The sequence below is a fragment of the Peromyscus maniculatus genome, chromosome 21, assembly GCF_049852395.1.
Source record: "Peromyscus maniculatus bairdii isolate BWxNUB_F1_BW_parent chromosome 21, HU_Pman_BW_mat_3.1, whole genome shotgun sequence".
NCBI classification, from domain to species: domain Eukaryota; kingdom Metazoa; phylum Chordata; class Mammalia; order Rodentia; family Cricetidae; genus Peromyscus; species Peromyscus maniculatus.
Genome location: NC_134872.1, coordinates 46,637,896 through 46,664,316, shown reverse-complemented (window position 1 = coordinate 46,664,316; position 26,421 = coordinate 46,637,896). Strand labels below are relative to the sequence as shown.

General features: G+C 49.7%; 1 protein-coding gene across 1 annotated transcript; it reads right to left on the bottom strand.

Moving 5' to 3' along the window:
• Positions 1-1,288: 1,288 nt before the first annotated feature.
• Apobec2 (apolipoprotein B mRNA editing enzyme catalytic subunit 2) lies at positions 1,289-17,231 on the bottom strand. The gene is made up of 3 exons (XM_006996903.4): positions 14,800-17,231; positions 5,996-6,559; positions 1,289-1,692 (listed from the first exon to the last, which is right to left on the bottom strand). Exons 1-2 carry the CDS (start codon positions 14,928-14,930, stop codon positions 6,016-6,018), a joined length of 675 nt encoding a protein of 224 aa, XP_006996965.3. The 5' UTR covers positions 14,931-17,231; the 3' UTR covers positions 1,289-1,692; positions 5,996-6,015.
• Positions 17,232-26,421: the final 9,190 nt, after the last annotated feature.

The following is a 26,421-nucleotide window of genomic DNA, read 5'->3' as shown; positions in this document are numbered from 1 at the left end:
GGGTGGGGTGGGGGGGTTCATTACAAACTTAGACCAAAGCTTTTATTGGAACCTTCTCGTGTCTTTAACACTGTAGGGAGAAATGTCTTAATTTCATGAAGTAGATGAGATCAGGGTGATGGGCAGAAGATGATCTTATTTCACTGTGGTAAATCTTTCCTTTCTCCACAGACTCAGTCTGTAGCCTTAATCTTAGGCTGCCCCTCTATCCAACTACACCTCCAGCCCCTACGGAAACATCTCAGTGCGTAGTCAAATCGGTAGCTCTCAAGGACTCCTTTGCTTTTAGGGGGATTATAGTTAATAGTTAATTTTTGTCAGGGAACCTGATTATCAGTGACATCCTGGGCCTTGATGGGGATATTATCAAGTGACTTGGGGTCAAATTCCAGTGAGTCATCACCCATGAAACCTGAGGGAAGGAAACAGCCTGACAACAGATGAGCACAACCCTCTTGGAAACCCAGATGGATCTGACTGACACTCAGGTGTGTGAGTGTGACTTCACCTCTGCAAAGCACTCCACAGACCTTTTGGGAAATGACACTTGCCACCACCCGGTCATGGTCTCCAAGTGCTACTTTTGGGAATCTCACAGTGTGTATGAACATTGACTTGGTTCTTTGGACCCTCTCTAGTGAGAAGGAAATTGCTTATTGCCTGGCCGTTGAGGTGTGGCTATCTCATAAAATTCCACGAGCCTTGTGACCCCCACCATATTATCTTCAGAGGAAAGGAAAAGCTACCGTTGACAAAGAATCCCAGGGGAAAGTGTTTTCTTTATTTTTCAGTAGTGCAGGGATGGAATGAGGGCCTTGCATATGCTAGGGAAATACTCTGCTGGCAAACTAGAGCTCCTCCTTCCGGAGGAAGTCCATGCATGTGTCGTAGCGTGCAGATGGAGGTGAGAGGACCAACCATGGCGGTCTTCACCTTCCACCCGGTTTGAGTCCGAGTCTCCTGGTTGCCACTGGGTAGGCCAGGCTGGCTAGCACACCTCCAGGGATTCTCCACCTCTTATCATGTGCTACTGCACACTGCCTTACATGGGTTCTGGGGATTTGAACCCTTGCTGCCATTTCCCCAGCCCTCAGGAGAAAATATTGAAGGTTGGGGTCATGGTGAGAAGTCAGCCTTGGAGAGTTGGTTTCCTTATTGTCAGGACCTGACTTGACTACCCTAATGTCACAGCTTGGTTCTTAGCCTACAATATCCCTGTGCCCAGCATCCATGCACTGTCCATGGGAACTTTGCACTGCCCAACTTTCTTAAAAGAACAGGCCACAAAAACCACACTATTTCCTTTATTAATGATGCTATTTTGCCTTTAAAAAAAAAAAAACACCAACAACCCAGCCCAACTCAAAACACTTTTCTTGATGTATTTCAAAGGTCTGTGCCTTGAATGTGAGGATCTTTGTCTCAGGCAGCACCCTGGGGAGGCAGGAAGAGCCTCCACCCCCAGGTGCCCACAAACAGCTGCTTTTCTTCCCTTCAATTCCCTTTCCCCCAATAGCCACATCACAAAAGACGTGACCAAATGGCGGCCTGGGTGCGCTGAGTTCTGGGAGGGAGGGCCTTGTCCAGAACAACTGGTTGGTGTCAGATGTCCAACTCCAGGTATAAGTGGGAAGACAGGCCTGTCCTGGGTGCCATCCATGTCACTGCTTCTCCGGGTGGCAGCGGGCAGACCTTCATGGAAAACAAAGCATGTTACTGAGAGCCTCGCCGACCCGACAGCCAGCCCTCTGAGATAACCGAGGCTTCTTTGTACCTTTCCGAAAGAGACCCTGGCTGTTTCCTCCAGGGCCTCCTGTGTGTTGGGAAACTCCAGCTCCAGGGGTGGGGGTGGAGGGCCCAGGGCCCCTCAAGACTACACCTACAGGGTATTTAAGGTTCATCCATAGACCTTCCATATGGTTTCTCTTCCCCTGAGATCTCCTGGGGATGCTTTGCTCATTAAATCTGCACTTTTAATTCAGCTTGAATTGGTATATTGCATTGGTGGGGTTACCCACTACCCGGGATGATTTTTCAAAACACTCATCACTAGCCGGGCGGTGGTGGCACACGCCTTTAATCCCAGCACTCGGGAGGCAGAGGCAGATGGATCTCTGTGAGTTCCAGGCCAGCCTGGGCTACCAAGTGAGCTCCAGGAAAGGCGCAAAGCTACACAGAGAAACCCTGTCTCGAAAAACCAAAAACAAAAAACAAAACAAACAAAAAAAAAAACACTCATCACTGTGGTTCCTGGCTGAGCTAGGGTTGGGATGTTTCTTTCTTTGCTTTGGTATGGTTACAACAGTCCCAGGGGAGATCTGCTCGGAGTCTGTTATCTTAAGTTAAATATATGGTACAAAGATTCGGCTTGGCGTGGCTTGGCTTGAGATGGGGTTCCACAGTGTAGCTTTGTCTGGCCTAGAATGTACTATGCAGACCAGGCTAGTCTCAAACTCAGAAAGCTGTTTACCTCTGTGCTGTGGGATGGTCTGTATGTCAAATTGCTCTGATTGGTCAATAAATAAAACACTGATTGGCCAGGCAGGAACTAGGTGGGACAAGGAGAGAGGAGAATTCTGGGAAGCGGAAGGCTGAGGCAGAGAGACACTGCCAGCTGCCGCCATGATCAGCACGGTAAGCCACCAGCCATGTGGCAAGGTATAGATTTATAAAAATGGGTTAATTTAAGATACAAGAACAGTTAACAAGAAGCCTGCCATGGCCATACAGTTTATAAGTAATATAAGTGTCTGAGTGGTTATTTTATACATGGATTGTGGGACTGTGGGGCTTGGTGGAACCTGGAGAGAAACTCTAGCTACACCTCTGCCTCCTGCATGCCGGTCTGCTAGTCTTAAAGCAGAAGATGAAATGAGATGTATTTATTTATTGGGTGCTTCTTAGTACACTTTAAGAAGGGCTGTTCTTTAGGGTCATTTAGACTCTGCCGTAGCTTTTCTGTTGCCTTTGACCTTCCCCTCAGGAACTTGGAAGACTCACAGATATGCACAGGGAAGTCTGCTAATGCGTTCAAGAATACTGGTCGTATCTGCATACACAAGGAGTACTATTCTTTTTGAAATTACATTTACTTATGCATATGGGTGCATGCATGTTTGGAGGTTGAAGAATAGCTTTTGGGAGTCAGTTCTCTCCACTATGTGGGTCCCATGGATCAAACTCAGGTCTTCAGGATTGGTGGCAATCACCTTCACTTGGTGAGCCATCTCGCCGGCCCAGAGAATTTTAAAATAAGCTGACTTAGACATGCACTTCCCCTCATGCTCGATTATTTATTGAGTACCAGTTAAAACGCTCCGTGATTCCAGATTAAAACTTTTTAATCATCTGTGAAATTCATAATTTAATGAAAAAAAAAAAATCCCTGAAGACTTGCTAGTAGTTTGGGAGCTGGCAGAAGTGGCCTGTAAGTCTTCCCAGGGCTGCCAAGATAGCTCAGGTTAGGCTCCTGCCACCAGGCCTGACACTCAATCCCAGCCCCGGAACTCATGGTGGAAGCGAAGCCCCGACTCTGGCAAGCTGTCCTCTGACGGCCACATGTGTGCCACGACACGTGCCCCCCCCAATAAGTAAAAATTAAATATAATTTTATAAAGTGGCATTGGGGGGGTGTTTTTGTTGTTGCTGCTTTGGGGATAGAATAAGTAGTAGCCCAGGCTGGCCTATGAACTCTGCATTCTCGTCAATCTACCTCTTGGTTCTGGGAACACAAGCATAGAATAATAATACTTAGATTATTTTTGTTATTGTTGTTGTTATTGTCAGTGGCGCTGGGAATTGAATCCAGTATGTATGCATGCTAGGCAAGCATTTCACAACCAGACATACCCCAGCACAAATGTTTGGGCTTTGTAAGCATTCTACCACTGAACTACATCGCCACCCCAAACTCTCTGGGTTTTTCTTTGTTGTTTTGAGACAAGGTCTCTTTAGGTAACTTAGGCTAACCTGAGAATTGTTATAACCTAAGACAGCCTCTAGCTTATGATCCTCTTGCCTCTGCCTTTGGAGTGCTGGGACTGTAGGCACATACCACAATATTCCTCTCTCCATGAAGACTGCAAAAGAAAGCAGCTCAGGGTTAAAGTTAGGCCAGTGGTCACCATTCTGGTGAGTCCTATGCTATCTAGACAGTTACAGTAGGGGTGCATACACTAACAAAAATCTTTAAGGAATTGTAAGCAAGTTCTGTATTTCTAGGCGTCACCCTCGACATCTGTTGTTACTGCTGTCCTGACCCAGTGTCCTGTGTTATTTTATGGTGGGAACCTACCTCATGACTGCCCACAAAGTCTCTGTCCTTTTGCTGAAAAGAATAGACCGAAAATGTGTTGGCTAGGACAGGAAGACGCAGCCTGAGGCTGTCTGGGCACCCCACGTGCTTACCTAATAGCAAACACCTGCCAACACGCAGCTCCGGAACATTGAGATTTCCAGAACGTGCCTGTGAAGCAGCGTCTTCTCTTAAGGGTATTAGGAGCGAGAAACATCAAACGTAAATTGAATGATCTTCATGGACACATGCTGCGTCCATGTTTTATGAATACAGCAGTTGTTCCAGAATTAAACTCGGGTAGGAGTGCAGTGAAGAGCCTTCACCATCACTAGATTTTGACCAGCAACCCCGGCCTTGGAAAGGGGTTCAGTCACAGCAGTTCCATGGGAGCAAAGTAGACCAGACCAAATTCAAAGGATAGTGAAGGATCTTTTACCCTCTTTCCTGAGGATAATTGGCCTGTTTCTGTGAGAGTCTAATTTACCCTCAGCAAGAGGCCAAATTGGCCTTAATTGTGTCCTAATTATTTGCCTAAACAGCTCATCTTTATTTCCAGTTTCCTATCACCTCTTGACATCTGGAGGAGGCTACTTCTGAGCTGCTAGTTCAGTTACAAACATCTCTTAACCCTTTAGACATTCTGGTATAAAATAGCTCACTACTCTCACCTGATAGCATTTGACTCTCCATGAGTTAGTTCCCTGGGTGATTCTCAGTAAGAATGCCCTGGCCTTAGGCATCCACCCAGCAAACACTGAGCAACTCAAAGAACAGCCCTTTGAAAGCGGGAGAGCAGATCCGGCTAAAATCAGAAGATGAACGCAGGCTTGGAGAGACAGCTCAGAGCTGAAGAGCTCTGTGTGCTCTTCCAGAGGACCTGGCTTTGATTCCCAGCACCATGTGGGGCCTCACAAATACCTGTAACTCCAGTCCCACAGGATCCAATGGCCTCTTACGGCCTCCTTGGTACCAAGTATGCACATGGTACACGAACACACACACAAGCAAAATACCTATATCCATACATTTTTTAAAAGAATAAAACTTCAAAAAAAAAAAGAAAGAAAGAAAGAAAAGAAAAGAAAAAAAAGATGGCAAAAGAAAAAAGCAAGAAATTGCCCCCAAGAATGAAAATTCTGCATTACAGAAAAACAGAGGTTGTGAATTTGGGAATAGGAATCTAGGAAGTATCCACAGTAAGGACTTGGAGTCCCAGAAAGTGGAGTTATGGGTGATTGTAAACCACCACGTGGATGCTCAGAGTCAAACCTGGGCCTTCTGTGAGAATAACCAGTGCTTGTAACTACTGAGGCATCTCTCCGGCCCTTATTTTTTAATATAGATTTGTGTATGTGTGTGTGAGTATGAGCAAGTGCATTCTAATGTCCCAAGTGCAGAAGAAGGTGTTAGGTCCCCTGGAGCTGGAGTCACAGGCGGTTTTGAGCCACCCAAGTGGGTGCAGGGAACCAACTTTACAAGCGCACCAGTGCTCCTAACGGCTGAGCCACCTCTCCAAACCCAAGACGTGGATTTAGGCAGAGGGATCCAGGGGAAAGGGGATGAAACAATGTTCTAGAATGTTTCTACAACCAATTAACACAGAGGAGTGCACCCCCTTCCAACTGTGTTTCTTCCTACCTGACCTCAAGTCTTCTACCCAAGTAAACACAGAGGGCGCCAGGGCACCGGGAAACTCACAGAAGGCTGCGCTCTGCTGCCTACTTCAGGATATCTGCCAGCTTCTCCTCATAATATAGGAAGTTCTCCTGAATGTCCTCCCAGGGCTCAAAGGCCTTGGATTCACCCTCTTCTTGCTCCACAAAATTCTGCCAGATGTACTCGAAGTCCTGGGGTTTCATGATGCGCAGTTTGCAGCCAGCCTCCTTGAGCTTCTTCAGAGCGGCCTGGACCTCTGGCTCCTCCCACATGAAGAGCCGGCCCACCAGGATGAGCAGGCGCAGGTTCTTGGTCTTGCTGAGCATTTTGAGAATTCGGTCAGCGCAGGCTGCACAGGGGCTGGAGGACACGTACCAGGTGACATTGTACTTCAGGGCCGGGTCGCAGGCCGGCAGGATGGTGTTAAAGAAAGCCTCCTCAGCATGGGCACCGGCATGCTCATCCTCCAGGTAGCCCCGGGTCGCCTGCACCTGGCCTCCCTTGCTCTGAGCTTCCACCACATAGCAGAGGAAGGTCTTGTTCCGCCCCGAACTGTACTCCACGTTCCGGAACTGAAATTTAAAGTAGTTGACAGGCAGCCGCTCCCTGTAAGTCAAGGAGACAAGGCAGGGAAGAAGGGAATGATGAGCCCTTGTTTCTTGGACCTAGATCGGGCAGCTCTCCAAGACCCATTCATTCTTACTGAAAATGGGCTTTGCCTGTGCTAATACTGACACATACATACATACATACATACATACATACATACATACATACATACATGGGGGGGGCGCACAGAGGTCAGGACTGCTTACTACTCTTCGAGGAGACGAGTTTGGTTTGATTCCCAATATCAATGTTCAGCGACTCACAACCACCTGTAACTCTAGTTCCAAGAGCTCTGACATGGCTTTCAAAGTCACCAGCACACATTCAGTGACATATACACATCAGTATAAAAATACTCACCCCTTAGAAACAACAAAGGTCTTTTTATGTAGCCCTGGCTGTCCTGGAACTAATGTAGACCAGGCTGGCCTCGAACTCACAGAGATCTACCTGCCTCTGCCTCCCAAGTGCTGGGATTAAGACACCACTGCCTGGCATGAGAATAGCAATTTAACGAGGCAGTAGGTTGTGGAATTTCTCATGAGGAAGCAGGACAAAGATTTTATGGAGTGTTCCATATCTTCATTTCTATTTGTAGCTCACATAGATTGCATTTTGGTCATGGAGTGGCCTATATCTCATAATACCGTGTTCTCCTATTGGCTGTTTCTCAATTGAAAGGGGTGTCACATGATCAGGGGCTAAGAATTATCTGTGAGACAAGTCTACCCGAGGGTATCACAGGGTAGGTAAGCTTGGGTGTAGTATCGGATCATTTGGCCCTTGGCCTCCACATGGCTGTCATCTAATAATAGCTAGGATGTAGACGGGAGCCATGTAAATAAACTGTCAAGAATGCTAGAACACTGCAAACGTGGACGGGAGAGGACATGGAGTGTGATGGTTAGTTTGTCAATTCCACTGCATTTAGAACCACCCAGGAGACACATCTCTGGGAATGTCTGTGAAGGTGTTTCCCGGGAGATTTACCCTCAAAGGGAAGAGCTAACCTGAATTTTAGGTACCAAACCGTGGGCTCAGTCCTCAGATTGGAGAGAAGGTGAGCAGGCCAGCATTCAGTGCTTCCGGCTCCCTGACTGGATGCCATGTGACCAGCTGCCTCACTCACGCCTCCTCTGCTTCAAAGGACATCTCCTCACTCTGTGGACCCAAAGAAACTCCTATTCGGTTGCCTCTTGTCAGGCATTTGGTTACAGCAACGAGGACAGTCTTGGGACGACATATGGAGAGGGTCGTGAAAGTTAAACCTTGATTCAGGAGTCAGTACAAGTGTTTTCTAGTTCTCGAAGAAAAGCATGGCATCCAGGGAAGACCTGGTGATACCATGCTGGTGCAGTACAGCTGGGCACGGCCTGCAGTTTAAAGAGCCCTCTAGATATCTTTGGCAGTGGGCTTGGTGCGTAGATTTAAGGGGAGAGTTATACCAGGCAGTGGATGGAATAGGAGTAGCTAGGCATTTTAAAGAACAGCGTGGCATTGATAAGGAGAGCAGGCGTCAGAGTTGACAGTGGTGTTCTTTTAAAATTACATATGTATAAACCTTTATTTATATTTATTTATTTATTGGGAGGAGGCACTTGTGCCACATCGTGTGTGTGGAGGTCAGAGGACAACTTGTGAGCGAAGTTTCTTTCCTTCCACCCCGCGGGTTCAGAGGATCGAGGTTAGGTCATCAGGATTGACAGCAAGCATCTTTACCTGCTGAGCCAGCCATCTTGTGGGTCTCTAATATTGTTTTTAGTTTTCTTGTTTGTGAGTGCTTTCCTAAAATGTAGAGCCGTATAGGTTTGGAGCCAATGAAAATGAGAGTTTTCAAAGTCAGGAGTGGAAAGTGCTGGCCAGAGAGCCTGCTTCCCCTGTTCTGCCGGCCACAGGGGCTGGGGTTGCGGCTCTGTGATCGCTGCACCTGCTGCAGGACATGCCCCGCTAACTCACCGGGGGGGGGGGGGGGGGGGGGGGGGGCGTGTCCAGGGCTACCGGGGAGTCCCTAGTGTCCCAGACCTGGCTGCTTAAAGCGAAACAGCCGATTGGAAGAACCAGGAAGCCCCAGTGACTTACCTCCTCCTGGCCTCATCACAGAACGTCTCTACCCATGTTCCCATGTTCCCTGCTGGCAAGTCAAGTTTCCAATATGGAGATGGATCTGTCGGAGGACCCAGCCCCAGGATTCCTGCAGGGCTATATTTAGCTCTCTAAGCACCTCCATCCCTAGCTGGAAGTGTTTATTATTTACTTAACATTTCAGCAGGAGCAATCACCTGCTGTTTTTCCTTTCCTCTTTCAGACCCTGATGGAATACTCCCCATTGCATAGTTTCGCTCACCCACCAAACCACCCTCCGGCTCTACCTGTTCCTCAGGGGTCCCCTTTCTTCCTGAAAGAGATTCCTGTTCCTGAGAACACAGAACTCGTGTTTTTGGTATTTAAAGACTTGTTAGACTCCTCGCCCTCCCTGACAGGAGTCCAAGCCAGAGCCCAGAGTTGCCTTCTATGCTGGATTCTGGGGGAGGGTGGTGTCGGAAGTATTTAGGGCTATGCTGTAGGCTTGGGGCTTTAAGCAGTAGCTGCCCCATGTGGTCCTTCAGGGTTTTGTTGTTTGGTTTTCCGGTGAGCTCCCCTCATCCCCCCACACACCCCATGCGTAAAGCGTTGCTTCAACTTTGTTCGGTGTGGCCTCACTAAAAGCAAGAATTGGGCCCAGTCAACAGTAGCAAGCTGGCTGAGTGGATGAGAACTACTTCTGGAAGCCCCCCCTCCCACAGGAACTCTGACATTTGCCCCCTCCTCTCCTTCCCCAAGCATGAAGGAAGAGAGAACCCAGAAATCCTAAACCCATGGGAGAGGAAGAAAGGTCGCCTCTCTATAAATATCCTTTCTGACCCAGCCCTGCCCAGTCCCGAGCCCACCCCGCCCCGCTCCCTGGCAGGGCCTCTGGGCTAGCTGCTTAAGGGAAGACCTGCTGCCTACACTCGCTTGGCTAGGCTAGAGCCTGGGCTTGCCGGGTTCCTCTGGCTCCTCCGTGGGCCTCTCGGTCAGAAGGAGCAGAAAGGTCAAATAAGGTTCTTTGGGTCTCCTATGGACTACCTCAACCAGGAAAGAGCTGGCAGAGGCCTGGAATTATTGCAGAGAGCTGGATAACATGGCTACCCCAGGCAACTGTGGAAACACAGGATACACCATAGGGGAAGAAAGGAAGCAGGGACTCGAACTTCTCAGTTGTAAACCTTTTTCCTAATCACACAGTATGGCTGAGTATTACTCTCAACCTCAGTAGATCTCACGGTTAAAGAAGGAGGGACATCCTGTCTCTGTGTGTAACCGTGTGATGTGTGATGTGTGCATGCGTGTTGGGAGGGCAGGCTGGAGAGTGACGACGGCGGCAGGTCTTGTTCTCTGCACCTAGTCACTCGTCCAGGTGAAGACCCAAGAGTGTGACTCCAGTGCCCTCCTTAGGCACCGCTCACACTGGGCATCGCCAGGAACAAACAGAGAAACACTGGACCCTCATACCAATTCACAAAAGAGAGTACGTCTGCCCAAGCAGGGAGAGCCAATGTGGGTGGGTGTAGTATGTGTTGTTTCCAAGGTGCATGCTTTAAACATTTGTGTTTCCCAGGCACAGATACATAATGAAGGGGGGCAGCAGTGGAGTCCCTGTAAGCTGGTCAGAGACGGACTATCTGCCACACAGTGGCCCACGCAGTGGAGCGAGCACTCGGGACAGACGGGATGCTGACTGCTTCAGTTTCCCCTCACTGGACCTGTCTGTGAGCCCTTGACCGAGGGGGAGCTGCTGCTTTCGATAGACAGCCGCCTTTCTCAGACTCCCGGTGCCGACACCAGGAGAGAGGGTGGGAGATCAGGTGCTCCCCCAGCCTGCCTGGAGCGACTCAGCGCCAGCAGTTAGGCCACGTCATCACAGACTCCTCTCGTGCTCTCTCGCTCTTGCTCTCTCTGTCTCTCATGTACCCACTCTGAGACGGCCTTTCCCTCCCCCAACCCCAATAAATCTCTTGCATGAGATCTGTTGTGTGGTGTGATCTTTGCGGCATACCTTCGCCTGGAGACCCACCAAGGTACTCCCGCCTTATAAACGGTGGGCCCAGTCAGGAAGAGGAGTATAGAGCAAAACAGAAGGTTCTAGAACTAAGGAGAAAAGGCTAGATTTGCAGAACTGATGAGGTTTTACCCAAAGCAAGCAGGAAGCCAGTGCCTTCTCCATGGGACACTCAATCCACACAGCTTTGGCCTCCCTGAAGGCCAGGGTGGCAGCTAGTGGGCCATTTCCTGTTTCCAGTAGCCCACTCTTCAGCATGCTCCAGAGGCCAGGGTGGGGATTTGTGGCATAAAGAATAGTGTTGAGGGGCTGGGCATGGCAGCGCATGCCTTTAACCCCAGCACTGGTGAGGCAGATGGGCGGATCTCTGTACATTTGAAACCAGCCAAGTCAAGACCTGACTTTGGATCTCCAGAACCCAAGTAAAGAGCCAAATGTGGTAGCGCCCCTGTCTGTAGCCCTGGCAGGAGGCAGGGACAGAAGACTCCCTGGCAGCCCATGGGCCAGCTAGCTGGGCAGACACTGCAAAACAAGAGACCCTGCCTCAAACAAGGTGAAGGTGGGGATCATCTCTCAAGGGAGTTCTCCTCTGACCTCCACATATACACCATGGTATGCATGCTCCCCCCCCCCCCACACACACACACACGGTGTTGAAGGCTCACTCCACAGACATACATGTGAGCAAAACATCCATATGTACACATACAGTAAGTAAACCTAGAAGACTGAGAAGACGTGGTTAAGAGAAAACTCATTGTGCCATTTATCTTCAGCCCACCGTACCCTGTGACAGCAGGCTGTGCTTTCTACAGAAGCATACACGATTCCACACATAGAAGGGTGGCACTAGGTAGGTCCAGGATCACCATGGCAGAGATGGGAAGATGGAGATCGTGTTGTCCTAGAGTACCCCTGTGCTTTCTGCAAGGGAATGCTTGGAAAATTCTATGTGCTGAGAACTGCAAGTCTCTTTATATTCTCTGCATTAGAAGCCCTCCCTCCAGCTCACTTCCTGTTACAGCACCTGGCAGACAGCCTAACACATGAAGTGCCCATTCATTAGTCCATTCATTTATCCTACAAATATTTATTGAGCACCAATTGAGAGCTAGAGATAAAGCAGTGAGAGAGAGTCATTGCTTTCCTGCAGGACAGCTACCCTAATGGAAATAAGCACTAAGTGCACAATTCATAGGTGGCAAATATTCGTGAATATAAAAGTCCTCGTTATGGTTTGCTTCAGGTAGTGCTATGCTCTGGAGTCACAAGGTCCTGAGGTTCATGCCCTATGACTCTGACTAGCCTTGAGCAAAGTCCCTGTCCCTCTGAGGTTTATTTTTCTATATGCAAATAACTGAGTAATCCAATCTCCCAGATTTTGAGCAATAGTAGACATTTAATAAGCTATAGCTAGTATTGATGCATGATGCCATCTCTAAGCCTCTAAGAGTTTTACCTTTCAAAGAGCCACCCTGAGCTTAGGCAAACCACAGAAAGAGGAACTTCCAGAATTGAGACAAATATAACCAGCTTTCTGAGAGAAAGAGGAAAAAAAATCCCCAAGTTGTAATGTGTCGTGATTTTTCTTTTTACATAATCATCATAAAGCGTGTGTGTGTGTGTGTGTGTGTGTGTGTGTGTGTGTGTGTGTAATTGCACATGATGTGTGGTGTGGACATCAGTCTCTGGATGTCATGCCACCTGTTTGGAGTCCAGAGGACAATTTTGTGAAGTCGGTTCTTTCCTTCCACCTTTACGTGAGGTCTGGGACTCAAACTCAGGTTGCCAGGCTAGCATGCAAGCTCCTTGACCTGCTGAGGCATGTTGCAAGCCCAGAGTTTGCTAATTTCTCTCATGTAACCCCTGCACTATGGAGATCTCAAAGCATGAGTGGAAATCACTGGATACAGGATGGGGAAGAGATGGGCAGAATCTTCTCTCCAGAAGGGAGGATCTGGCTTCAGCACACCCTATGGCTTTAGACCCTTTTCCAGAATCTTCTGCCATCTTTCTTGTCCTTGTGCTCAGGTCTGCTTTCCATCTATCTATCTGAAGCACCCCATGTAAACAGAATCACCACAGACAAATCTCTCTCCTCGTGCCTCTACAAACCCTCCTTGCTTCAGACTGTTCCTGAAATGTGTTCTCTGCTCTTCTAGCTTCAGCCCAAATCTAAGGAGCATTTTAGAGCCATCCCCTGTGGAGCCAAGACTAGGGAAGGAGCGACTTCGCTGGCCCTCTGGAAAGGGAAGGAGAGGCCAGCCATCTTTCCCGGTCCGGAGAAGACAAGGCCACACCTCTGGGCTATTTTAAGTATCTGTTTATCCAGAGAGGCCTAGAGGACAGATCACCACAGCTGTTGCCTGTGTCCAGGAAACACTCAGAGCTCCACCTCCATCCAGAAGTGCTCTCTGAGACCCAGAACTGTGCCCCTCTGTGCCCCTGTCTCTGAGCCTTGGCTCATGGAAAACCTGTAACTCTCATCGCCATGGGAGACGACACTTGGCTGGGAGTCCAGAAACCTGTCACTTCCTGGTTCTTTGGTCTTAGGTATATTATTCAGTTTCTCTGAGTCTGTTTCTCCTCTCTCTCTGCATTATGAATAAGCATTCTCTTGACTGTGTTGTGAAGCCTTAGACAAATGTCGGTTACTTCCGAGACCTTCAGGCTCCACTGCCCTGAGACTCCAGTGCATGTTCAAGCCAACAGTCTAATTTTGTTGTTGGCTCACCTTGCCCCTGTACCTGGGAGATCAAGAGCTGCAGAGAGTGGAAGGCATGTGTGTAACCCAGGACAGCATGGTCCAGCATGCTCAGGTGTCAGTAAAAGGATCCTCTGCCATAGGCAAGCCGCTGGAATTGAGGACTCTGCTGGCCTGTTTGCCCTCGGCTTTCCCTGTGTCTATATTAGTCCGTGCCCAGCTGTTCCCTTAATCCTAGGATGAGAGCAGGATTAGCTGGGTGAGCAAGAGTGAATGGAAGTTCAGTGGCTACTCACGTCTCAGGAACCAAGCTACATTTCCCCTGGGCTCTCTTAGAAGTCAGAAAATATCTGAGCAGGAAGGGACATTAAGAATCAAGTCAGGTGAGCTTCCTCATGTTAGAAATAGGAAAATGGAGGCCACGCCTAGGGCATTGCACATCAAGCATAAGACAGCAGCAAGTCCAGACTTCTCTCCAGGGCTGCTTCTCCCCATGAGAGCATCCGCGGCTTTGTTCCCCCTGAGAATCAGTGTGCCCCCACCCAGTCTTTGCACATTGCCGAGCCTGCCATGAGAAGCCCCGTGCAGGGGGAAGCCTGCCACCCGTCCCTTCTTACTCCCTGCCTTGACCTAGCAGTGTCTTTCTCTCTCGGAATAGAGAGAGGTGAGGAGGAAGGCTGCTATTGTTCATTTCTGGAGATGGGACAATCTGGACAAGAGGGGACCCTGAACATGGCTCTCCCTCAGGGACCTGTAGACTGTTTGATCTGGGCACAGTTGCTCCAGGCTGTGTGGAGCTTGTGGGACAGCTCCTCTGGGTAGAAGCTCCTAACGTCTGCACTCCGGGAGATGACGGTCCTGCCAGGACCTTCTCACCACACTCCTTGGGGGTGGGTCATATGCACAGGGGCTGGTGATACCCAGTACCCGCGGCAAGTCCAGATGGCCCCAGGGCTCTTTCTCTCTCCCTCTCCACAGCATCCACGCCACCACCATCCCTCCTGAAGCTTCTCTCAGCAAGGCACAGTTCTGCCTTTGCACACATCAGAAACTGCCATGATTCTGTGGCTCCCTTTCTCAGAGGCACTCCCCATTCCCATCTCCCACTGATTAGAGTCTAAAGTGTCACCTCAAGAAGCCAAGAGTAGCTGGATCTGGTGGTGCACGCCTTTAATCCCAACACCGAAAAGGAAGGGGCAGGAGGATCTGTGTGAGTTCAAGGCCAGCCTGGTCTACAGAGTGAGATCTGGGTCAGTCAAAGTCACATGGTAAGACCCTGCCTCAAAAAAAAAAAAAAAGTCAGGAGGCATTTGCCGCCCTGAAGCCCCGGCTAGGATGTTGGCCACAGAGCTTGAGCCTGACCTCGGCCCTGTTATTTCCCTCCTAACCTTCCGCAGCCTGCTCAGACCCCACACTCTCCCAGGCAGGAGACCCCAGCCCCCACACAAGGCTCACCCAGTGACGATCTCAAAGGGCGGCAGGTCAATGAGCTCCTTCAGCTTCTCAGGGTCTTCTAGGTTCTCCAGATCTTCTCCATTCTGGGAGGCCGGCGCTGCAGCCTCAGCGACCTCTTCTTTCTGAGCCATGGAGGGACAGTGGCTGAGAAGTGGAGGGGCTGTGAAGCCAGCTGGAGCCTGGCGGCAGAGTCCCAAGCAGCTGTCAACAGCTCAGCTTGGCTGGGGATGACCAGGAGACCAGGCTTGGTGCTCTCGCCCGCCCTCGGCTGCAGGCTTTATAAGCAGGGCCCCCACCCCTCCCCGGAGCTGTCTCCCTCATCTTTTTTTTTAACTGGATGACTGTCGGTGACAAGGGGGGGGGGAATGGAAACTCTGGCCATGCTTCTTCCCCTATTTATCAGCAGGCAGACAGGAAGCTGGCAGGTGTGGAGGGCTGGGCCAACTCTTCCCCACCTCTCTCTCCCCTCTCACCTTGTGTTCTCAACAGAGCTCTTGGGGAGAAGCCCCACAGTGTTTTAAACAGGATGAGAGCCTGTGGTGGTAGAGGAAATTGTAGAGACCCCGGCCATTCCTGTTGGGGGGTCTGGGAGGGCACGAGATAGAAACCAATGCTTTGAAGTGAGAACGTCTGTTGTTACTTCATGCTGCATATGTTTGTTGTGAGTCCTGGTTGCCACAGCAATTGGCTGCTGGTCTTTTTTCTTTTAAAGATGTCTATGTGTGTGTATGTGTGTGTGTGGGGGGGGGGGTCTGTGAGAGCATACGCTTTTCTGTGTGTATGGTGGCCAGAAGAGGACACCAGGAGTCTTCCTCTATTGCTCTCCACCTGTTTCTTTGAGGCGGGATACCTCCCTAAAGCTATGCCTCACTTGTCTGAGTTAAACTAGAAATCAGTGAGCCCCGTCATCCTCAGGTTTCTGCCCTGCTCCGCGCCGGGTTTACAGGTGTTTCAAGGCCACCCAGCTTTTTCTGTGGGTGCTGGGATCCAAACTCTGGTTTTCATGATTGAAGACCAAGTTCAATCATCTTTCTGGCTGCCAACCACTAATCCTACAGCCTTAGGGTGCTCAGTTTACCGAGTTCCAAAGTTTCTAAATGGGCCTGCTAGCGAGTTTAGTGGTTTACCTGTAAAAGTGTATTTAAGACTCTCCATAGCCATGGGAGATAATTCTTGCCACACTAAACATGGGGACACAGAGACTCACAAAAGGGTTAGGGTGCTTGCTTGAGGTCATAGAGACCCAAAGTGGATCTGGTAGGATTAAAATCCCATTTAGTGCAAAGGGCAAATGTTCAGCCTTCATCCCCTGCATCAGGCCTGTGCTCATCTGACAAACGTGTGCTGAGCAGATGCTCTCTGCCAGGAACTGTTCTAGGCACAGAGGTGCAGAGCAATCCAAAGAACGAAGCAAAGGAGAGCCCTGCTCTCAGGGAGCTTGCCGGTGTCAGCGGCCAGACAAGCTAAGTCAAGTAAGTGATAGGTTTCGGTAAGTGCTGGGGAAATCTGACCAAGGGTGAGATTACATTTTAGAAAGATGTTTACTTCTTATTTGTTTGTCTATTTGTTTATTTTTTGAGACAGGGTCTTGCTATATAGTCCGGACTATCCTGGGACTCTGCTTGTAGACCAGGCTGGCCTCAAACTCAGAGATTTACCTGGCTCTGTCTCCCAAATGGTGGGGTTAAAGGCATGCATCACTGTGCCTGGCCTTTCTTCCTATTTATTTATTTATTCTTTTTTTTTTTTTTTTTTTTAAGACAGGGTTTCTCTGTGTAATAGTTGTGGCTGTCTTGGAATTTCCTCTATAGACTAGTCTGGCCCTGAACTCACAGAGATCCTCATGCCTCTGTCTACTAAGTGCTGGGATTAAAGGCATGCACCACCATGCTGGGCTTGGCCCTTATTTTTTATTTTTAATTGTATGCTTGTGTGTATGTCTCTCTGTGTGTATATATGCATGTGAGTGCAGGTGCCTTCAGAGGCCAGAAGGGGGCGTCAGATACATTGGAGGTGAAGTTACAGGAAGTTATGAGTTACCCATAGGGGTACTGGAAACTGAACTCAGGTCTTCTGCAAGAGCAAAATATGCTCTTAACCACTTAGCTACATCTCCAGCTTAGATTAGATTTTAATAGGGAAGGACTTTGGAAGAAACAGGGAGTGCTGGGAAGGAGACAAAGGAGGCATTCATACGCCTATCTAAAGGGAAAGTGTTCCCAGCAGAGGGGGAGGGGGTAGGTGAGGAGGGAGTGAGAGGTGTGTGCAGGGGGATTTTTTGGGGTGGCTGCAGAGGTTCTGAGATTTCCTGCTACGTTTGAGGAAGTAGCAACACCACCTGAGTGGTTGGAGAGTCTTAGGAAGGAAGCCGGAGGGAGAACAGAATATTGCTGTGGGATGCCTTTCTGTACACTGTGAATATACGCTGTTCCCATTGGCTAGTAAATGAAGCTGTTTTGGCCTATGGCAAAAATCCATGTATGGCCAGGCAGGAAATCCAAGTAGAGATACAGAGAAAAGAAAGGTGGGGTGAGTGAGACGCCAGCAGCCCCCCAAGAATGTCAAGCAAGATGTCAGCAGACTGGTAACGCCACAGCAACGTGGCGGCTTATAGATTAATAGAACTGGGTTGAGTTATAAGAGCTAGCTAGCAAGAAGCTTGAGCCATAGGCCATCCAGTTCATAATTAATATAAGCCTCTGAGTAATTATTTTATAAGCAGCTATGGGACCGCAGGTGGGAAAGATTTGTCTGGACCTTGGGGCTGGGCCAGACCAGAGAAAATTCCCGCTGCAGGATAGGGGGGCTGTTGTCGCTGAGCTGGTGAGACACACATTCCACTTCAGTTTTTGCAGATTCAGTGCAGTGGTGCACACCTGTGAACCCAGTGTTTGGGAGAAGGAGGCAGAAAACCAGGAGTTCAAGGCCAGCATTGACTATGTACTGAATAGGAGGCCAGCCTGGGCTATGAGAGACCCTTCTAAAGCTCTAACATATCATACGTGCTGTACTATACTATACGGCACTGTATTATGCTACACTGAACATACTGAGGGGCCCATTAGAAGTTCAGTCAAACCAGACAGAGAAAGATTCGAGCTAGAATGGCATTGAAGGACAGCTGGGCAGTGTAGAGCTCATGTGTTGAGTGCTTAGCAGCCCCCCCCAACCCCGAGTTTCTATATTTGGGGTGATACAAATGCTCTAGAATGCTCAAGGAAATGAAAAAGTGGCCAAGACCACCTGCTGATTAAAATGAGGACCCTAAACGTGTTGGTTACAGGTAGGGAGGCTGGGTACATAACTTTGTAGAGTGCTTGCTTAGCATGCTAAAGCCCTGAGTTCGATCCCCAGCACCAAACAAACCAGGCATCAATCCAGCACTGAGGAGGTACAGGCAGGAGGACCAGACAGTCCAGACCATCTTTGGCTATGTAGCAAGATTAAAGCCAGCCTTGCCTACATGAAACTGTCTTAAAAAAAAAAAAAAAAAAAAAAAAAAAGGTGTTCTAGGGAAGTGGTCTGGGGGTCAGACTAGAGAAGAGGAGTCGGGAAGAGTGGGATGTGGGACTCCATTTCTAGAGAGTTCTGAGCTGCATAGTGCACCATTAGTATGGGTTCCGAGCATTTCTAGTACTTAGGATGGTCATATTGTCTCTCTGCTGTCCCGTCAGAATTACTACAAATGTTACCTGAGGTCTTCTAGTTGGACAACAAATTACATGTTTGTCCTACTTATTAAACTGATGACTGATAGTATTTGTGTCCAGAGAGTAAAATATGAAATTTCTCAGGAGACTCAAACACAGGATGTAAGAAAGTGCTCAGTCCATGATGCAATGTCAGCAACAGCTGATAAATAGTCAAGAGCATTTGTTATGACATAAGCATACAGCATCTAGATGCAAAGCATTGACTCCATTCTCCGATTGAATCAACAGTTAGTGAGAGCTCGTATATGCCAGGTGACATAGTGAATATCAAGACTGTAGAGATGAATATGCAGGGCTTGAGTCTGTAACATCTGGGGCATTAATCAGGCACTCAAGCATGCCTCGTCTCATTTAGTCTCACACGTGAATTATTGGGCTCACTTTGCAAGTTAAGGGGCTGAGTGCTTGGAAAGGGAAATTGATTTGTGTAAGCTCAACATGGGTTTGTGTTCAGGCCTTCTGAGCCTAGGTCTGGTCTCATTTCTAGGGCTGCATCCAGGCACCTCTTACTCAACATCTCCAAAGTGCTGTACCTATGAGGCTGGGGGAGCCGGCTCATGGTTAAAGGCATTGCCATGCAAGCTTGAGGACCAGAGTTTGTGTCCTCAGAACACCTATCAACGCCAGGTGTGTGTCTTGGCTCACCTGTAATTCCGGCCTTAGAAGGAATGGGATCCCCAGAGCGATCTGACTACCAAGGCTGGACATATCTTGCGCTCTGTGTTTGATTGAAAGGCCTACCTCCGTGAAAGAGCGATGGGGGCTGACTCCTGATGTCAGCTCGGGCTTCTACAGGCATGCACATCAGCATGCACGTCCATACATACTTAAAAATGCATAAGCACATACATACATGCCATAAACACATGCACAAGGCGTGGATAAAAGTAAAGCATTGTAAATATGAGTCCCTCAGTGGAAGAGGAAGAGCCCCGGGTTTCTGGAGGACAATCCTGTCTGTTCACTGGTACTCAGGGAAAGACTTTGTCCCTAAGACATGTCCTTACATCTTGGTTCTCACATACAACCTTGGATAGGAAGGGAATGAATCCCACTCACAGCCCCATCTTAGCTTGATTCAGGGTGGGATCTTAGACATCTTGGGCCTCAGTTTCCCTCTCAAGCTACTGAGCTATTGCTCTAAGGAATGGAGATGATGGCGTGGGGTCGGTGGGCAAAGTCCACAGGTGCTGGCGATGAGCTCTGGCAAGAGTTTCCTGACCCTCCCCATGGCTCTGAGCGACTCTGGGGGAGAGTGAAGAGGTGCCTACAGGGGCCCTTGCTGCTATGGCACCCATAGATAATTTCCCCGTCGACCTCTCCAGGGGAGTGCGCTGGGCCTTCCCCAGAATGAGGACTTCCTTTTCCACTGTTCCTTTCCAGCTTCTCCTGGCCCCACCCGCCCCGCCCCCAGGCCCTCTGGCCAGCGCTGGCTATTTATAGCACCTCCGAGGGACCTGAATTCCTCGCTGGTGCCTGGCTCTCCTTTCCAAATCAGGCCAGTTCCTCTGGCAGGCCCAAAGTGCCGCAGCTAATGTGGAGGGGGTGGGGGTCAGGAACCTGGCTCCTCCCCACGAGTTGCCCCTCTGCTCTCCGCACAGGGCCAGCACACTCTGTCCCCTTTGAAGCCTGTGTGGGGACAGGTCTGTCAGTTCTCTTACTGCATAGCGGGGCATTTCATTCAAGGTCACACAAGGAGTTTAGTGGGGCACTGCAGTTTGGTGCCAGCCGAGGCTTTCCCCACGATGTCATGATGCCTGGGATTCAGGAGCACCGAGTGACGGCTTTTGCACTCCCTGGCTGCTAGCCTGACCCTCCCCTGAACACCTGAAGATGAACCGATTCATTCCTCACCACATTATTGCTGGCTGGGCGCCTGTTTTACTGACAAAGGAAACTGAGTCCTGGAGGTTGAGTGACCGGCCTAAGATGGTACCTCTAGGGAAGGTAGAACTCCTGGCTTCCAGAGCCGTGTTCTTAGCCCTTATCAGGCCAGCTGAGGAATGTGGTGGGGGAGAGGAACGGGGGAGAGGAAGGGGAGGGGGCTGGAGAGCTCAGGAGTTCTTGCTGAGAAAGCACGCTCTGGGAAATATTTGGTACTGAGCAGCAGCTGTGTGTTGGGTTTAGGGGTACGGAGACACCCCACAGTTTGGGTGGAAAGCAAAAGGAGGGTGGCCTGTTGGCATGACCCCCTCTGCTGGTGGCAGCAGCTTGCAGGAGCTTGAAGACACACAGGAAAAGGTGCAGACTTCCCCCCCCACATAGCCCAGGCCCCACGGTCATTGCAGAAAATATTCGGGTGAGGAGGGGCCAGGGCCCGGCGCCGACCCTCTGTTCTTGGAGACCCTCTGGGTCTTGGAGGCGTATCGAGCCGCTCTCACTGGAAAGGGGAGAGGCCCGCAGAGGGGCAGGCGGAAAATAGAAGCCCCATCAGGGGAACCTTTAAATTCTTACTCTGTGAAAGAGGATACCTCAGGAGGGTGTTGACAGAGTGGGTGTTTTATGTGTAGGGACAGCTGGGCCCCTAACAGTGTGTTGCCCAGAGACCCAGTCCAGGCGTGCTGCCCCTCTGGTCACTACTGAGACAAGGAACACAAACAACTGGCTGGGCTGGCCACCAGACACCCCCTGGCGGGCAGGAGCCTGCCTTCTCTGGTAACCGCTCTGTTGACATAAACATGAGGTGTCCAAGGCTTTGAGGCAAGGCTGGGGACAGGGGTGGAAGGTCAAGGGTCTCCCAGAGTCTGAGGCTGGGCTTGGAGAAGACACCAAAATCACAGGGGCAGGCCAGGGTGTATGTTCTGTTGCACAAAACACAACAGTTGCCTTATCTTGAGGGACACACTGCCCTGGGCAAACAGGGGCAGTGTAGGACTGGCCCTGGTCGCCATGGTCTTCCATTCCCGTGGCCACTCCTGGCACCACCCAAGCTGCTGGGCATTGCCCAGCTAGAGTCTTTGAGGAAAATGATCTGATAAGAACTGTCCATTAGAGTGACTAATAGTGTTCCTCTTTGAAGGGATCTTGCAAGGTCAACCAGCGACTACCTGGAATAAGCTATGAGCTCAACAACCAACATTTGGGAAGAGAATTTAGCCCTTAAGAGGAGAAAGGCTTTAGAACAGAGGCAGACAGAAAGGGCTTAGGACTTTGCTGTTGCTCCTTTGAGCAATGGTTCCTACATGGGGAGGAAGACTCGGCCATCTAATCCCTAGATAGTGAACGGGGCCCTGACTAGAAACCTGGGAGGCAGTGTAACCAAGATGGCATCTTCCTGATTTTGTGCTCCCAGAGGTGACATGAGTGTGTGGGGGTATGATGGAATGCTTTCAAAATTAGGGTTCTTTAAAAAAAAAAAGTCGTCCTGGGCTGGGAAGTGGCTCTGTGAAGAACGTACTGCAGAGGACCCCAGTTCCAATGCCAGCACCTACATCAGGGGCTGTAACTCCAGCTCCAGGGGAAGCAGATGCCTCCGGCCTCCAAGGGAACTGACGTTTACATGCACATATCCCTCACACACACAATTTAAAAATAACATTAAAAAATGTATTTTTTTTTCTATTTTTCAATTGTTGACCTCTGTAGGGAATGTGTGGGAGAAGAGACGCTTGCCCCACATTCCCACCCAAGGACCTGGCCTCTCCTTCCAAAGAACCTGAAGATACAGCTCACTGGCTAGAGAGCTTCCCTAGCTACAGCAAGGCCTGGGCTCCATGTCCCCACCACAGGAACTTGTGTGGTGGTTCACTCCTGGAGTCCCGCTCTCTGGAGATGACAGCAGGTGGGTCAACCTTTTAAGATCACCCTTGACTACACAGCGATTTGCAGCAGCCCAGGCTAAGTGAGAACTCGCTTTCAAAGAAACAGAGCAGGGCTGTGGAGACAGTTCAATGGGTAAAGGCAGTCGCCACCAAGCTTGGTGACATGAGTTTGATTGCCATGATCCCCTTAACTCACAGGGTTAAGGAAAGAGCAGACTCTTCACATGACCTTGAACAAAAGCTCCCTTTAGGCAAGGTCTGAGGTTTCCCAAACCACAGCACACAGTGCTGACCCCACAGGAGTCACCAACAGACACCCTGAGCTCAGCCCTGCATGTGAATCAAGGCTGAGAACTGGCCAGCACCAGTAATAGGAAAGACAGAGAGAGGAAAGGCTAGGGTACGAGATGGTCCTTTCCTGGCACAAAGACACAAACACACACAGAGACACACAGACACACACATACAGACAGACACTCAGATACACATACAAAGACACAGACATATGCACAGACACACACACACATACTGACACACACACATACAGACAGATGCAGACACACACAGATACACACAGACACACAGACACACGCACACACACTTCCTGGCCTTTTTTCTTACTTTCTGTTATATTAGAATATTGCCTAGAGTGCCTGTTGAACTCTTGGTCTCCAGCAGGTGGTACTGTTCTGGGAGGTTCTGGAAACTTCAGGAAGCAGGGCCTACTTGAAGGAAATAGGTGGCTGGAGGTGTGCCTTGAAGGTTACACCTGGTCCTTGATTCCTTCTCTGCCTCCTGTCCCTACCCCTATGATATGGGACAAGCATTGATGGAGTGGACCCTCTGACGCTGTTAGTGAAAACACACGTCCCTCTTCAAGTATTTCGGTCACAGCAACAAGAAAGCTAACTGAAAACATTCTGTCAGTTGTCACAGCCGCAGAGAAGGCAGAGACAGACCAAGAATGGCCCGAACTACACATGATCCATTTTCCTATTTTTGTGTATTTTTCAAGGTTTGTATTTGTGTGTGTGTGTGTGTGTGAATATCATATGCATGTGGGATCCAGAGCAGTGTATCAGTTAGCATGGAGCTGGCGTTACAGGTGATTGCGAGCCATCCCGTGTGGGTGCTGGGAACAGAACTCCAGTCCTCTGCAAGAGCATCAGGTGCTCCAGCTGCTGAACCATCCAGTCCCTGTTTTGTATATTTTGTGTTGTTTCTCTATAGATTAGGATGGGCATCAGGACCCAGAACTAGGTTTGTTTTTATGTGTGTGTGTGTGTGTGTGTGTGTGTGTGTGTGTGTGAGATCCGGTAACAAAGAGTCCTCCAAAGGTGATAAGCCCAACTTGAGCTTCCGTAGCGGGCGAGGTGTCCCACACTAGGGCATCTGGACCCAGGCTTGTGTCTTCTGCTTGTCTGAGTTAGATCACAGGTGGGAAGCATCTCACCTATCATCTCACCATTGGCAGTGAGCAGTGCTCTTGCGGAGGACCCAGGTTCAGTTCCCAGCACCCACATCAGGTGCCTCCCAACCACCCGTGACTGCAGCTCCAGGGGCGCCAGTGCCCTTTGGCTTCCATGGGCACCTGCGTGCAAGTGGGGCACCTGAGCTCACAGAGGCGCAAGGAAAGCACTAAGCAAAATGAAGTTGTTAGGTTTTCAGTGTGTCGGTGGGATTTTCCTGGCCTCCCGCATGCTAGGCAGGTCCCCACTGCTGAGCTAGCCCCAGCCCGGGCTTTAGTAGTTCTCTTGACACACAGACAAATCCACACAAATGTAGAGCGTCAAAAGCCAGTCGCTTTTGGCCCTGTGGCAACCGTCAGGCTAGCTCACCGATCTGAGGAGGTGGCTCCTGGCTCTTATTAAACGGTGGCTTCCTGAGTTCTGTGCTGGAACGGCTAATGACTGAGTTAATGATTGAGTGGACTGAGTCTCCTCTCTGGGCCGCACACCCTTTCTCCCATCATTCCATTCACCCTTCCGCACACGGCTGCGAGGTCCCGGTTTTGCAGATGAGCAGTGTGAAGGCCAGCTGCCGGGAAGTCCTGCTGGCCAAGTTAATGAATGACAGAGTTGGATTCTGGGTATTAATTAGCTTCTCTCACCCGAGGAAACACCTGTGAAGTCAACTTCAAAGGGGAGCAGGCCTCTGTGGGCGCTCGCTGCAGACGCTCCAGTGTGTGGCTGCCTGGCTCCGTTACTGCGGGCCCGCCCACGGGGAGGCTCAGCATCATGGCAGCCGTGGGTGGGGGCGGAGCCTGCGCACCTCGTAACAGAAAGTAATGGAGAGAGAGAGACAGAGACAGAGACAGAGACAGAGACAGAGACAGAGACAGAGAGAGAGGCTCACAGTGACCAACTTGCCAGCTCCTTCCGACTAGTCCCCACTCCCATAGTCCACACAGATGTGACACTATCGATAGCCTAATCCACGGATGAGGTCGAACTCCATGCTCTCATCACCTCTGACCTCTGACTCATTGAGGACCAAGACGTTGTGAACTGACCTTCCCCGAAAAGAAAGAACATACTTGTGCTGAAGACTGACTGATTAGGGCTTCTCGCCTGTGGAGAGTTGGAATGGTGCGGATCCAGAGCCAAGCTATTTCAAGCTAGCCACCTTAACGGCCATTCTCCGTGTACCTCTGCATCTGACCTCACATCCTTGTGGTTCAGAAGTCAGTCTTTTTGGAATGTGTTAAAGGACTAATAGCTCCCCCAAGCCCGAAGCTGAGAATGTCATCAGAGAGCAGAGACGTCTGTGCTCTGACCACCTGCCAGGACTCACCGACGTATGTGCAAATGATTATGACGTCCTTTGTCCTGGTACTGTGAAAACCTCATGAAACCGTACCGCGCTGGAACACGGAAATGGGGAGCCCGAATCTGTGTGCCTGGGTCATGCTCACTCTTATTTGATTCCAGGATAAACTCTTATTCCCTTTGAGTTAGGAGCTGCGGAGGTTTTGTCGTTTGTATGTGTGTTGGGGGCTGTGTGTTCATATGTGTGCGGAGGCCAGAAGGTGACGTCTGCGTTTCCCTCAATCACTCGCCTACCTTGCTTATTTTTTTTAAATGATTTATTTATTTTGTTTTATGTGTCTGAGTGTTTTGCCTGCCATGTATGTATGTACAATGCTTTTGTGCCTGGTTCCGTGGTGGTCAGAAGAGGGCGTCAGATCCCTTGGAATTGGAGTTACAGATGTGAGCAGCCATGTGGGTGCTGGGAACTGAACCCATGTCCTCTGCAAGAGCAGCAAGTGCTCTTAACTGCTGAGACAAATCTCCAGCCCGACCTTATTATTTTAATTAATTAACCTTTTTTTTTTTAAAGACAGGTTCTAATGTAGACCAGGCTGGCCTTGAACTCACAGAGATCCATCCGCTTCTGTTTCCTGAGTGCTGGGACCAGAGTTGTACACCATCATTCAGCTTTCTTCTTCTTCTTCTTCTTCTTCTTCTTCCTCCTCCTCCTCCTCCTCCTCCTCCTCCTCCTCCTCCTCCTCCTCCTCCTCCTCCTCCTCCTCTTCTTCTTCTTCTTCTTCTTCTTCTTCTTCTTCTTCTTCTTCTTCTTCCAGCTAGGGTCTTTCATCAAATCTTCTGCTAGGCTGGCTTGCAAGCCTCAGCCATGCTCCTGCCTCTGCATCCCAGCACTGTGGTTACAGAAGTGTGCTGCCACTCTTGACTCTTCTGTGGGTGCCACGGATCCGAACTCAGGTCCTCATGCTTTCACAGTTTACTAAACGAGCCATCTCCTCAGCCCCGAAAGCTGTGTTTTTGTATCAGCATCTTTGATATATGAGTCAGGGGGACATTTCACAGCTAAACTGTGACAGTCTGCCTCCAGGGACAGACAACTAGCCACTGCACTCTACAGAGTGATCTGGCTCTCAGGGCCGGAAGCTGGGCTAGAGTCCATGGCCATCAGGCATCAGGTCACTGGCCACAGCGTGGCGCAAGGCCCTACATATAACAGTGGTTTCTCATCTGGCTGCAGATTAGAATCAGAAGAACTTTCTAGAACTCTGTAAACGCTCTTTTTCATTCCACCCAAAGGCAAGGGTGGGATTGGGGGGGCGGGGCAGTGACATTTTGATTTTCTATTTTCAAAGTGTGACAATCTGTTCACTTACTGGCTCATTT

What these genes read in the sequence shown, in the direction of transcription:
- Apobec2 (XM_006996903.4), bottom strand. Translation starts at nt 14,930, where the DNA reads ATGGCTCAGAAAGAAGAGGTCGCTGAGGCTGCAGCGCCGGCCTCCCAG. An exon ending in CCCTTTGAGATCGTCACTGG is followed by an intron (nt 6,560 to 14,799) that starts GTGAGCCTTGTG and finishes CTTGACTTACAG; the next exon opens with GGAGCGGCTGCCTGTCAACT.